This window comes from Syzygium oleosum, unplaced genomic scaffold, assembly GCF_021117445.2.
Source record: "Syzygium oleosum isolate NSW1041296 unplaced genomic scaffold, Sole_v2.1 Sole_v2.01, whole genome shotgun sequence".
NCBI lineage: Eukaryota > Viridiplantae > Streptophyta > Magnoliopsida > Myrtales > Myrtaceae > Syzygium > Syzygium oleosum.
Window position 1 is genome coordinate 6,749,344 of NW_026607485.1, and position 14,462 is coordinate 6,763,805.

At 43.3% G+C, this 14,462-nt stretch overlaps 2 protein-coding genes across 2 annotated transcripts; one reads left to right on the plus strand and one right to left on the minus strand.

The window, feature by feature from the left end:
* Window positions 1-1,783: 1,783 nt before the first annotated feature.
* LOC115685001 (S-adenosylmethionine decarboxylase proenzyme 4-like) lies at window positions 1,784-3,418 on the minus strand. The gene has a single exon (XM_030609970.2). It carries the CDS (start codon window positions 3,330-3,332, stop codon window positions 2,148-2,150), a length of 1,185 nt encoding a protein of 394 aa, XP_030465830.1. The 5' UTR covers window positions 3,333-3,418; the 3' UTR covers window positions 1,784-2,147.
* Window positions 3,419-12,108: 8,690 nt separating this feature from the next.
* On the plus strand, window positions 12,109-13,742 carry LOC115685067 (uncharacterized). The gene has a single exon (XM_030610068.2). It carries the CDS (start codon window positions 12,167-12,169, stop codon window positions 13,484-13,486), a length of 1,320 nt encoding a protein of 439 aa, XP_030465928.1. The 5' UTR covers window positions 12,109-12,166; the 3' UTR covers window positions 13,487-13,742.
* Window positions 13,743-14,462: the final 720 nt, after the last annotated feature.

Genomic DNA, 14,462 nt, shown 5'->3' on the forward strand with positions numbered 1-14,462 from the left:
TCTAAGTTGATTATTCGTGTCATTTTCCCAAGCGATCACATCGGATTCTCCTAACATTGATCCTAACTCAAGGAACCAAATCGGAATTCCATTGAGCTGTACAGTCTCCATTATTGTATTGGGTGTGCTTAGGTGTAGACAGGGATGGCTTACTTGAGAGTCAGGGAAAACAGTGGAGTGTAAATTTTGTCTTGGCAGAGTTCCCCACAGATCATCTCTTGTCAAATAATTGAATAGGTTGTCCTTCATCCAGCATTTATTTTCATTTAAATTTACATTTTTATTTTCTTTCAATCTTGCATTTATTCATATATCATTATTAGACTCCACGATCGGAAAAGAATGGAAACTTTATTTTTTTTCCTTCTGACAAAAACCATAGACGCAAGACAAGAACTAGGGAAGACACAAGTTGTATTATGGACCACGGCTAGTAGTCTAGTGAAATGACTCTTCCTTACGTTTCAAATTAAATGAAGGCTTTTGCCGATGATTTTGATACAACGGCCTTAAATTCGTCTTAATATCCACACCATCTCAAGTTGATAAATGGGTTGAATCGTCGGTCTAAGGACCGTCGCGATTCCCACGATTAAAATGCTCATTTCGGTTGAGTCTCCTATGACCAAATGGAATTTCTTATGAGTTTCGCGTAAGCCTCACACATGACGTAACTTTCAGGATGGTGTCAAAGATTACCTCAGTGTTAATGCTTTTGTGTTTCTCAGCAAATTATTGACTCAAATTTATGCACATAGCAAAGCTTTTCTTCCTTGGCAAATCGATTTGCCACTATAGATATATAAAAATCTCTTTCATCAGATCACATGTAATATGGACAAAAACCACAGCATCACAGTCCACTAAATGCAAGAGGTCAGTGATCTGCCTCTGTTGTCTGAACATTGTTTAATTAAAAGCTTGCCATGGATTGATTCCAAAGTCAAATCTTCATTTGTTTATCTCCAATCTGTACTTGTTGGGTTCCATTGGCAGTTTCAAGGACAGATTCGCCTGAAGATGGTTGCAGCTGGACTTGGAAGGTTCCAATTGAAATTCCTCAGGCCTATACAGTAATTAGAATTTAGTTAGGAATGGAAGAAGCATCCTCAATTCAAAGCCCGGTACATATGCTTGGTCTGGCCTTGAACTCGTTGGACAATTGGGCTACACCTGAATGGGCTTTGATTGTAGAGGAGTGATCATCCAAATCCAGGTTGCACAATGAAACAAATCAATTACCAAGATTAAAGACTACACGTGGGGACATTTGAATCCAGTTTGTGGGGCAATGTTTCTTCTACATCGCCGACATACTGAATAGAAATCCTTATTTGAATCGAAGGAGGAAAGAAGCTCTGCAGAGCATGAGCTGAATTCTGGTATTGCGAGTTGTTTGTAAATCATCGACTACGTTGACATGAGATCATTATCTTATGAATGCTGAGAACGTCTTGATTTCTAGCTAGGGTGGACTAGGATTTGGTGAGAAAGCTCAGGGGGATGCGCGGCGAGCTAGGACGAGAGCAGGACTCGCGTGGGATTGAGATCGAATGTGAAAATCACATCCCCAATTTATATATGGGTTCATTGGCTCGAATTGCACCCTCGGGGCTTATTGGCTTGGGTGAGGCTAGCAGGCACCATACGCATAATCAAATATGTATGAAACGAAAGCCCCCGGAAAACGTAAGTAATCCATATGCTATCAATATTTTCATCTAATCTGTCTTAGGAGTGATCAGGAGAGTGGGAATGAGGAGATAAAAACAGGATGAAACTACACAAAAAGAAAAACCAATTGGTCTCATAAAGAGCAAGAAAAAAGGTTGATGAAAGCACGACATCAATGCTCTTCCCCACTTATCATAAACCGCAAAAAACTTAGGCGTGACAAACAAAAACTTTAGCATAAGTGGGGTGCATTATCATGATGAGCCCACCCCCTATTACAACTTTTGCACATCAACCTTCTCTTTCTGGCTCCCTATGTCTCATGTTTTTTATCTAACACAAGTCAACTCCACATATATATTTGCTCAACCGTTCCCCCTAGAAATTCTTTCTTGTTCTTCTAAACTCCTAATATTATGTCCTACACCCTCTTTTTGTTTTTTCATTTATACCAACCAGTTTCGTCGCTGTCATCACGCACGTCTAGATGTAAACGTCTGAAAGACGACTGTCCCGGCTTCTGGGAACTGATCCGTTGCACAACTCCGGCACTTCAGCCCTAGTGGCTCGAGCGCATTCGCGACTCTCGTCCATACTTGGCTGCTCACGCTCGTCACCGACACCGACATGGTCCCCGGCCGGAACACCCACGCCACCTGTCTCAGCATCCTTACAATGTCATCGCCATCGTCGTATACGGATCCCACGCACTCATAACTTGCGTAACTAAACCCCTCTTCTGGCGTCACGTGTATCGTCGAGTAACGGTCGCCATCGATCCCATTCATCGAGTACCCGCACGGGTCAAAAGCGAAATCGCAGATGAGTGCCCCGGGATTGATCTCCCCGATGCCGGTGACGGCGGTCATTTCTTTCCCAGCCGAGTCGCCAGTCTTCCCGTCGCCTGGCCGCCCGAAGAACTTCTGCGCCCGCCCTCTGTCAAGCTCGGTCATGCACACCTCGACGGTGTAGATAACGTCCGGTGCCGGCCACGCGTCCGCAACGAGAGCCGGATCACACGCGGTGAACACGTGCCAGGAGTGGGTGGCCGCCACGTGGGAGTGCATGATAGACGCCTTCCTGGAGCAAGCGTTAGTGGGCAAGCAACCTTCCAAGTAGGCCACCTCTTCCTGAAAGCTGGTGTGGGGAAAAGGTTGGGCGAGAGGAAAAATGAAGCTGCCCCTGGTGTACCTACACAGGCATAGGGTGAGGCCCAGATCACGGGCATGAGCCACCAGCGGACGGACCGACTTGAGCAGCTGCGTGGTCCCGCAGGTCTTGATCACGATCTTAGTCGGGTACACAAAGAGGCTCGATTCCGACAGCACGTAGGCATCCAGGTGAGCATTTCCGAGGGCCGACACGACGGTGCACTGGACCTCGTCCAAGACCCGCTCCAGCGACTCGAACCCAATCCGCCGCAGGCCCATTCGGACCGCTGCCGGGTTGTCGCCGGAGAAGTGGAGCTCCAGGCGCTTCTCGAAGCCCTCGAAACCGGAAGCGGCCATTGATGATGGTGTAAAGATGTGAGGAAGAAGGCTCGGGACTATGGGTGGTGCGATAAGGGATGGGACTGTGACTGTAGTGATGTGGAAGGAGTGGAGTGTATATATAGTGGGGAGAGAGAGAGAGAGAGAAGCAAGTGAAAGAGAGGGCATGCGGGTGTGAGGCAACCAGGAACAATGATTGCCATTAGCATTATGAAGCGATTAAGATGATGTCTGTGTTTGCCCTTTTTCTCTTTCAGAGTCTTTCATCAGATACATATATTGGTAGGGGACAATATGTATACTTTCTAACGAAATAACTCTATAGAAACCTAAAGAAATTTACTCTTTCCTTTGTTGACATTTATTTGGAAAAAGGGGTAGGAGCAAAATCGTGTTAGAACCCTCCTCTTCCGCCTTTTCCCTTCCTCCTTTTTCGTGTCTTTTGGCTGAAGTGTTATTTTTCTGTGCGCACACAATAATGGTGCCGGGTGATCATTGAGGGGACAAAAGAAGATCCACAGGACAAAAACTGGTCATCTTCGTGCCCGTCGAACATGAATTTCCGGTCTCTATTTCGTGTCTCGGCAAGATCAGGAAAACCATCAATTTGCAATGAACACCATGGAGGCTACTAAGAAGGGGTTCATCACCAGGGGGGAAAAGAAATCCAAGCTAACGCATGTCGCGTTAAGCCATTTCCAATCCAATCTTTGTTTGTGTTTGTTTTGCCGATAATTCACGAGCTTTGACATAGAGACCCGGATACCTGAAGGTTTATGAAACACCCTCCAAGCCCCATAAACGGTCAAGCACAGGTGACCCCGATCCAGAGCAGTGTGCACGTAGTTGATGAGATTCAAACGTGTGACCTCCAGCTCTCGAGCTGGAAATCCTCCCTCCCAAATAATTGGGTCGATTCAAGGGGTTTATTTGCCATAATTTCAATGTTCACTAAAAATGCGGCATTAGCGCTGATGTAACGCTCACACAAAATACTTGCCCAGGAAAAAGGCATATGTTTAGAGAAAAATCAAGCAACAACCGGAAAACAGAGTTGTCCAACATGCAAGCACCATTATGGGCTACATGTCCCTGAGAACGCAAACAGTATTCATGGCAAGAATAATTTCACCCCGATCCTAACTGAACTATCTTCCATCTTTTCGAAGGTGTTGTCGAGTGGCGAAGCTTAACCAAAAGGAGACACACAAACAGACTTAAGAGATAGGCGGGAGTCAAATTAAGCTCGGCCACTCAATCATCTAATCCTCCAACTAACCTTGATTATGGAGCATGATTAACTTCAAAAGTTTCATGTTAATGGACAACATTGTGAGCTATTTATATAATATGTAGTTCTGCAGTCACCCCCTCCAAGAATTACATCCATATGCCAATGCTTTTTACTTGAGAATGCCTACTGATGATCAGCTGATGGGATGATGAAACCCTAGTTTTTTGCATTTCTTGACAACGTCCACCGAAGTCTAGCTGATTAAAGCGTGCGAAGGGCAGGACTAGAACAATCACAATAGAGATTATATTAGACATGCAAATGTTTTTTCCCCCCAAGAACTTTGAACAGATCCATCTTAAGCATGAACAGAAGAATGTGAATAATAGGTAGAATAAGAATAATTAGGAATTCAAAGGTCCATGATTCGAGTTTTGGAGCGTTATAACTTGTGCTCTCGTACGGTGTCAAGGGAACCGTCTTTACCCTAAAAAAGAAACTGAGTTGGCCAGGCGACGGCACATGCCATCGTCTAATCTCTACGTACTTCCTAGTTTTTTTTTTTGGTCGGTTACGTACTTCCTAGTTAAGGAAGATATGGATATTGAGAATCTCCTAATTATCTCTATAGGTGGAGATAAATTACATGGTAGATCTTTTAAGTGACATGTTGAACTTTGATTGCACAGTGACTTTTCTATTTAACCTTTGACAAGCTAGAAGCTTGTTTAGGACGGAGCATGGGCGGATGTATCATGAGAAAAAGCAAAGAACCCACTGCGTCGAATGAAAACAACAGCTCGAGAGTTGGGACAACCTTGTCCTTGTTCATTAAGAAAGGATGGACGACGTGCCCAAATATCATCACTGTTTTTGGTGGAAATAAAATAATTGCTTGGTATTTTTTTTGCAGGGGAAAGGGAAATAAAGAAAATCATGCGTGGCAGATAAATAATGAGGATTTTTCCAAAATTAGGGAGGGCACCCATCAGATCATGAGGTTGAAAAGCGCATCCACATGATTTTGATTCTCGATGCAAAATGTACATGGGGGAGGCACAATCATCATCATAGAATCCCATTCGTATCCATAGATAATCCCTCCCTGAACCATCACTATTCGATTGCCCTTGAAAATACTATTAAGCATCGAGTCCTCTAACGTTATCCACTTTTGTGTTATATTGTCGAGTAATGTGACGTGATCGATATGCTTAAAGGCAAATCATCTGTACTAATAACAAGAGATTCTGGAGAAATCGAGGCTCCTCATGACTTAAGAGATTGCGGTGGCAAACAAATTTTGCCAAGAAACCCTAATGGGGGGCAAAGTTTTAGTTGCCTCACCCACTCAACCAGCCCTCGAAGTTCATATGTGTAAGTCTCCCTTTGGTATCAATTTGATTTCACTAAACTTACTCTCAATTGGTCCCTCTTTCTTTGTGAGGATTATAGGCATAGTTAGACCAAGCAAAAGCATCCTCTTTACTCCAAATGAATTTGCACTTCCACCCTAACATGATTGACTTCAAGAAATTAATCCCATTGGCAAAAAAAGAAAAGGTGAAAAAGAGAAGACTACATACAAGCTAGGGATTGCGTGGCGACAAAAGAAGGAGAGATGAGAAAAGGAAGTTGAGAGGGGGTAATGCAATGATGGCGAATTTTGAGTTCAGAATCAGATTTTGCAATTTTAAGGCATGAAATGATTTTGGAGTGTCTGCTTCAATCGAATTTAAAGAAAAGTAGGAAAAAAATCTTTTATATATATGCATTAAAATGGTGGCTGTTGTTGGCACCACCACATGATGACCACATACCCACATCTCTGTGCTTGCACGCGCACCCACCAAACCCCAAAGCTTACATATCTCACGCGCAATACACACCATCTCATTATCCACCGATACGTATGCACGTTTCTGTGTTAAAAGAACATGTACCATTCTTGAATTGCTCTTTCCAAACAAGAGAAAAATAAAAAGAAGCATATCATGGTCTTGATGGGTATTGCATAGTGATGGTGTGTATGAATATTGAGAGATAATACGACGGGCATCACTTTTCCTTTGTGAGTAGGTACCCCTTCTCCTGAGTTTACGAGGCTATTTTGTCGATATCTTTAGAGAGAGTTGTCTTGTGCCCTTAGGTATTCTCTACCGACTTAGTTGTGTCGATTTTGGGTACAAATACCATTTTATTGAAGGCTGTTGGATCCTTTCTTAAGAGTATGTCATGAATTACTTCAGCTTATGATATTTGAATAAGCTATTTTCTAGATAAAGATGGTGACTCAAATGTTCTTTTGTAGAAGACAAACTCATGTGGGCTTTGGTGAAGGACAAGTCAAGGGAAGAATATATTGGAAAAATCGATAACCCTAATCTTGATTTGGTCCCCCAAAAGTCGCCTTTTTAACCTAAGCCTCCCTCAGCTCACTCCTCCCAACAAGGATCATGGAGAGGCCCGAAGAGAAAGAAGGAAAAAAAAAGAGCTTATGATTGGACCCACTTATGTGTCTCTGACAACAACAATGTCAAGACCCCACACAAACTACACACATCGTCTTGAGTATGTGCCCCAACTCCATGGCACATGAGGTCCATTTCTTGATCTAGGGTTTGAGTGATTCTTGGACACGAAGACCCCACAAGAATTTTCTTGCTTGAGAAAATATTTGCATTCTTTCGTATGTAGAATCAAATATGCCTCTACAAATTGTATTTTGTATATCGGATTCATAATGTAATGGTGACATATATAGAAACAAGCCGATCAAATGTGCTATTCTTATAATTTAAAATCAAAGCGAGTTGGTATACATATAATGTGAATAAGGTGACCGGTTTGTTACACCATACTAGTTATATGATCGATTATTAAAGTATTTTTTTTTCGGGGTCTTGTTCTTTAGCCGTCGTGCAAGCTCGCATGCTCACAGTTGCCCACATGTGGCAAATTTCTAAATCTAATGGGTTGTTTTTGGAGCACTAGTTGAGCAGTATTAACCTTAGTGCTACTGTGCCACGCGCACCATATCTTGCTTGAAATTTCTTAGGAGCCCACCATTGTTTGCCCCCTTGTTAATCGTTTTTTTGGGGGAATATGTGACCAAGAGAACTAGTGCTCTAGTGAAAAGTCATTGGATGTACATACATGAAACATCCCTCTCAAAACTTTATTTTTGATCCTTTTGCCGTTATCAAGGTAAACCCCACATATTTTCAGTCTAAGATTGATCTGTGGATGACAAATAGTAGCATGAGGCCGAACTACACAGTTTCTCCGATTATATGATATATATATATATTGATAGATAAAACATCTTATAACAAATCTCGTAGGCAAGTGATATACTAAGAATTGTGATTTATGTTATTATGACGTCTCCTTCTCGAGTGTACACCCCACGCTAATCAAAATAAAACTCGTTATAGTCCCGATATCGAAGTATTGTCTTTGGATTGAAGAAGTGGCCAAGGTCAATACACTATTCAATGACTCCACCCATTAGTGAAAAACATGACATGATTGTGTCACAAGTAGCAACTTGTGTTGATTCATAAAGGTTATGGTCCCCTTCCAATAGGTTGGTGTTAAGGCTACACGTCTAGTAACATCTAAAATTTTAATTTAAAACATAAGGATTATCTCATTGAACTCATGGCGCCGACACATCAGCATCGATGTTTTCTTTTGTTGAATATAACTCGATTCTTTTGCATGAGAAATATTTGCATGGATTCGAATTATATGGTCTCTATTTGGACATATTTCGCCCATCAAATTAGGTGAACTTTATATTGGACTCAAGCTGATTCAAATTTGATTATGGATTGACATGGAGCTGCGCTCAGCTTTTGCTTATAGTATGGTTTTGTTAAAAAGAAAAATTCGAACATAAATCTATCGAGATCAATTGAAATTTGCAGCTTTTTTTCACGAGAAAAAAAAAGACTTGGTGTCAATTTTTATTTATCAAAATCACCGTTTCATGTCGGGCTCTATTCCTTCCAACATCGACATCGATCGACAACAGCCTACGCACAAGAAAAAGGAGAAAAAACCAGACAGAGGACAGTGACCAAAATCATGGATATTCTCTCGAGCCCCGGGACAGTGAAGATGAAGATCAATCTCGATTGGGACTAAATCTCAATTATATCAAGAAAATAAAGAACTGCATGGGCATGCCATGCATATCATTCCTCTCGTGCTCGCGTTTTCGACATATAAAAAGAAAACCCTAAAGAAAACATTGCTGCACTCTTGCCTTCTCGATGGGAGTATCAGAGAATCTTGATCGATTGCTGTCTCGGGCAGGCCTTTGATTCTGCCCTGTAGCTTCTTCAACCTCTCTCTCTCTCTCTCTCTCTCTCTCTCTCTAGAAGCTTGTAAAAAGCTTCATGATGTCTTTCTTCCCTCCCGTACAGTGCAAGTATCTTCCTTGTCTTCTTCTCTCACCATTGATAAAGTTCAGTCCTCTTCTCACTTTTGCTTTTCTGATGACACCAGTAACTAGTTCGGGTTGCTTTCGGAAGAGCTTCTTTCAGGTTCAAACCAATTCCTACATTTACTTTTTGCTTTGTTATGTGGCGGACCGTCTCGAGTGTACACCGAACGTGCTCGAGCCGTCATATCCAGTCGGTTGTAAGCCTAATTCAGCTGGGAATCGAACACGTATCGTGCACAACGATCCGCATCGCAGAGCCGAGATGTGTGGTAGTCTTAACTCCTATTTTCTCGTAGCTCATGGATGTGTCCCACAGCAAGAATACAATACGTTAGTGTAGTTTGTTTTCCATTGTAGATGTCGGCAGCTTGACTTACGAAAGTAGCATGCTAATCACACTTCTTCTGCGAGCTGACTCACCTCCCACTTATTATATACGTCCGTGGCGTTTTTCACCAACTCGGTTCTCCAAGTTGTCGAGAAGCTCCCATCATTTCTCCTTACTCCCTTTGGCATGTTATATAGAATCAAGTGGCCTATCGAATGACTAAGAGCATCGCATTCGCCCGACATCTTCAACCCTCGACCGTCGATCCACGTTTAAATTAATTGCTTCATTGCTAGGAATCAGACATTCTAAAAGATACAGCTCGTATGATCATGCCCATCGCACTTGTAAAACCTAGGAGGGACATGAAGATGAGGATACAAACTACTAGTTTTCTTCGGTATCCTCAATTATGGGAGGTGATGGATTCTTTGGCTCGAAAACCCGTTACCGAAATCCGGCCAAAACCAAAAAAAAGAAACTCAGTGATGAATTTCCTTTTCGAAGGTACCCAAACTAGGGTTTTGGTATCGCTCGAACTTAAAGCTTAGATGAAGACATAACTTTTCCGGCGACCGTGTCTCGAATAAGATCAAGACATGGCTTTGATTTACACATTCCACGTTCTCCACTGTTGTTACGATATAAAAACATGTCCGGTCCTATACCCGATCCTCTACCAAACAATTTATAGGGCAAGATGAGACGTGATGGATTGATTTTGTCGGCCCGATCTTTCGTTTTCGACTTAGTCTTCCTCCTTATTATATTCCATTTGTTCTCGGAATTCTTTGAACCTGGTGGGCTTTGGAGATTGCGAAGGATGGTTAAAATAAGCGAAGGTTGCTACTCCAAGAGGCAACATCATAATGATTACGGAGTCGATGCCCTAATGAGCATGGTGTTAATGCCTAGGCCGAGATGAATCACGCCAGCACATTCGATTTGTTGCCAAAGTGGAGATTATTAAAAATGAATTAACTAACAACAGAATTGATGATGGATTGAGACGCGATACGAATAAAATAAGCAATGCCCACCTTCCATGCTCATAACATTGCGTAGCTACTATAATTCTTGGCAAAAGAGATAGGTTTCATGATCCAATCAATTCCGAGGGCTTAATGGATCCGTCGGAACCTTTGATTAATCCCGCTAATGACGAATTAATTTTATTATGCAGGCGATCATGGTGTCTTTCTTGAATTTTCTTTTTGAGATATGGAATTGGTCCGTCGCTCGATTGAGGAGGTGTGTGTTCATGGACTTGACGGCTCATTGAGAGAAATTATGTCTATTCCAATCCCTTGATGAATCCATAGTGCAATGGCCTTCGAACCATTTCTCTTGGGCTCGAGTTGGACCTTCTATGGGTTTGGACTTAGGCTTTCTAGGCCTATCGTCCCTTATTCCCCAACGCCTTGATGATTTCATAGTGCAATGGCAATTCATTGGGGTTCGGCCATTTTGTTTCGGGAAAATGACACAAATGTCATCGAACTTTTAATTTGTTCAATTGATTCTCAAACTTTAACTCAATATGCAATATGATCTCTAAAATTTTAATTTTTTCAATGTGATCCCTAAACTGGTGATAACATTGAATATTATCATATAGTCTAGGGACTAAATTGAACATGTACCAAAATTTTATGGACCATATTGAACAAATTGAAAGTTTATGGACCACATCGAATATTGGATTAAAGTTCATGGACTACATTAAATAATTTAAAAATTCAGGAACCAAATTGTACATTGAGTCAAAGTTCAAGGATTGTTTGTCTCATTTTCCCTAAAAAAAAAAAAAATTCTTCCCTATTATCATATGCCGAAATGGATTGGATGTCATTTATTTTAGCTGGTTGTTATGATTTAGGAAAACAATAAACAAGCTGATCAAGCAAAAGGCAATAAAGTGGAAGTATATCAAATATCAATTAAATTGTCAATCTCCATAAATTTGGAATTTTTTTAAACAAAGAAATGGAGCTTTGTTCAGGAAGATGGCATTAAATCAAAAGTTGCTTAAAGAAAAATGTAATTAGAGAAAATCGAGGACAATTACTTTACTTAATGAAAATCGAGTCTTCATAAACTCGGGCAGTTTAGCTGTAGGTAAATCTATCGAACGGGTTTCGACCAAAAAAAAAATCTATTGAATGGGTGGGTCGGGTTGAATTTTGGTGGGTTTAAAATAGGTCCAATCAAAATTAATCCATTTAATCCATATTGACCTATTTTTGTGTAATACAGTTTTAACGATTTATACACAACCCATTTCGAACCCAACCGACACCCAATCAAATCCAAACTCTAATTCTTAGCAATTTTGCCCTTTAAAATTGTTGGCAATACTATTAATAAAGATAAAACAACACTATTAACACTTCCGAAATTTTTTGAACTTCTTTAGCATTCGTAGCCGTAGAACTAATACTTCATCCTAAATATTTATTGCCTTTTTCAAATGAAACTGAATTTGCTATACTCCATAGAAGACAAGACCACCTTCAAGCATTAGATATGTAGCGTTTCGTTTAGTAGCCACATCTCGACATACAATTTTATCGCTCTTCTTCAATCATGATTGTGTTTGACAAAAAAAACAAAGCATGAATGTGATATACATTTAAAAAAGGACTAATCTTGCGAAAAACTTCAAACTGATACACTTATGATAAATTTACCTCAGAAAATCTCTAAATTAGTACATTTCGCCATTACTTGCGAGGGTGAGCCTTGCCATGGCTAGGTGAGGCTCGACCACATCGGTTCAGACGAGGCCGAGCCTGGGCCCCATGGGTGAAATGCAAAACGATGTCAGGTAAAATAGGATTGACCGCGATTGATCATGAAATCTCGAGAAGCTAAAATCAATCAAAACGGTAAAAAGAAGTTCCACCGATTTTCCCTTTTCCTTGTATCAATCTCTCTCTCTTTCTCTCTCTCTTCCCTCCGCCGGATCCCCCTCTCTCTCTCCTCCCATGGATTTCTTCAAATCCGTCTTCTCCGACGACGGCCCGCCGGAATCCCCCCGGAGCCCCCGCCCCGACCCGGTCCCAGACCCGAGCCCCGGATCGCCCGGCGGCGCGTGGAGCTTGGGGGGGCTGATCAAGACCCTGGCCACCCGGTCGGAGTCGGCGATCGAGTCCTACCGCCGCGATCTCGAGGAGTTCGGGTCCGGGCTCCGGAAGGAGACGGCGGTCATCCGCGAGGCCGCCTCCCGCGCCGTCAAGGACCTCCCCACCTCGCTCGAGGCCGGCGCCTCCGCGGCGCAGGAGTCGCTCGAGTCGGTCGGGCAGGCCATCGACGACATCGGCGCCACCGTGCTCAAGTCCACGGCCGAGATCCTCTCCCACGGCAAGGAGGCCCTGCTGGATCTCGATTCCGATTCGTCCGATCACGGCAGCGGCAACTTCGGCGGCGGCGGCGGCGGCGGCGCGCAGAGTTCGGATGTGAGGAAGTACAGCAGGTTCGACGCGCAATTGCGCCAGATTCAGAGCGATGCGAGCGTGTACCGCGACGAGCCGGAGGGTTCGGAGGAGTATGGGGAGTGGAAATTAGGGTTTTCGCTGGAGGAGAAGAGGGAGGAGATTGAGAGCTTGACTGGGGAGGGTGGGGCGATGAGAGAAATGTATGCCAAGGTTGTGCCTGAGGAAGTTGATCACGAGAATTTCTGGTCTAGGTACTTTTACAGAGTGCATAAGCTCCAGGCAGCGGAGGATGCCAGAGCTCGGCTCGTGAAGCGGGCGATCTCTGGGGAAGAAGAGGAGGATTTGAGGTGGGATTTCGAGGATGAAGATGAGGAGGAAGGAGGAGAAGCATTGGTGGCAAAAAGTGAAAGTGCCGTGCTGGTGAAAGATGCGCCGGACGCGGTGAAAACGGAGGAGGGCACCGGCGAGGCTTCGTCGTCTGGGCTTGTCCAGGCTCGGGAGAAGAGCGTGGCCGGCGAAGAAGAGGAGAAGTCGGATTCGGAGAAGTCGGGTAGCGATGCGTCGGAAGTTAAAGTCGACGAGAGACCGAATTTGGAAGGGAAGACCGATAAGACGGATGCCAGCGGGTCGTGCAAGGATAGCGATGTATCGATCATTTCGACGCAGCCGTCGATGCCCGAGGTTGCGGACCTCGGGTGGGATGAGATCGAGGACGTGGTCGGCAATGACGAGGGTAAGAGGGACAGCGTTTCCAGCGCGAGCAGAGTCGATTTGCGAAAGCGCCTGAGCGCAGCAGATGAGGAGGATTTAACTTGGGACATCGAGGACGATGACGATGACGAGGACGACGAGCCTACCAAATTGCGATGAAGTAAATGATCTCTCACTATTCAAAACGTTTAGAGCTGTAGACATTGAGGGTCAAGTTTTCCCCCTTGATATCATGTCGTTGCACTTGGTCTCTTTTAAGTTGTGCGAAAACCATTATTTGGGTTGTTATCACTTACCAGCGTGTCTTGTGGATAGTTTATCTTCGTTTTATACTCTTTTAGAGTTCAGCTGGAAGCTATGTAACCGTGCAATTGCCCATTCTTGATTACAAATAAAAGCTTGGTCCTTTCTTTTACGCCTTCCTCAAACTAAGGTTTGTATTGTTCTTTTGGGAGGAGTTAGCTTTCACGAGAGTATTTCTTGGAAGGGTCGAATCGGTTCGACACGCAGGTGGTTTGATCTCGATGCTGTTAATGCTTTCATGAACACAAGCTTATAGCAGCTTTGCGGGCTTCGCAGTTGCGATTCTAGTGTGTACATGATTGTGGATGAGACTGGGAAGTTGATGGTTTTCATGGATGAGACTGGGAAGTTGATGGCTTTCGTTTCTTGTTCACTATCATTTGCCAGAAATAGGGGCTTTGATGGAACATCTGCAGTTTCAGAGATGTTTTGCCGTTTGCTGCGGTTCTAACTAGGAGAGCTTCTTAACGATAAAACTTTTGCTCGAGTCTTAACGATAGAACTTTTAAGGTTCCGTCATTGTTACTAGTCCATTCCATTAGCCTTGTCTTTGTAATTATCACGGTGGCCAAACCACCGAAGCTCGGGCTTTTCCTGTTATATAACTGAACCGACGAGGTACCGATAACCATGGGGACATGAGTCTGATTCTTTCGATGCGAGAGGCCATTAGAAAGACATTCAAAGTAAGCAAAGATGCATCTTTTGCCTAACGAAATGGCTTCGGTAGTTCTGCCACTCTTTGGTGGTCGGCAGGCTGCACCAACCAGGCTAAGGGGTTTTCGAAGTTGAGAGAGGCAGAGGCTTCACTCTTGCCTCCATCTATTGCGAT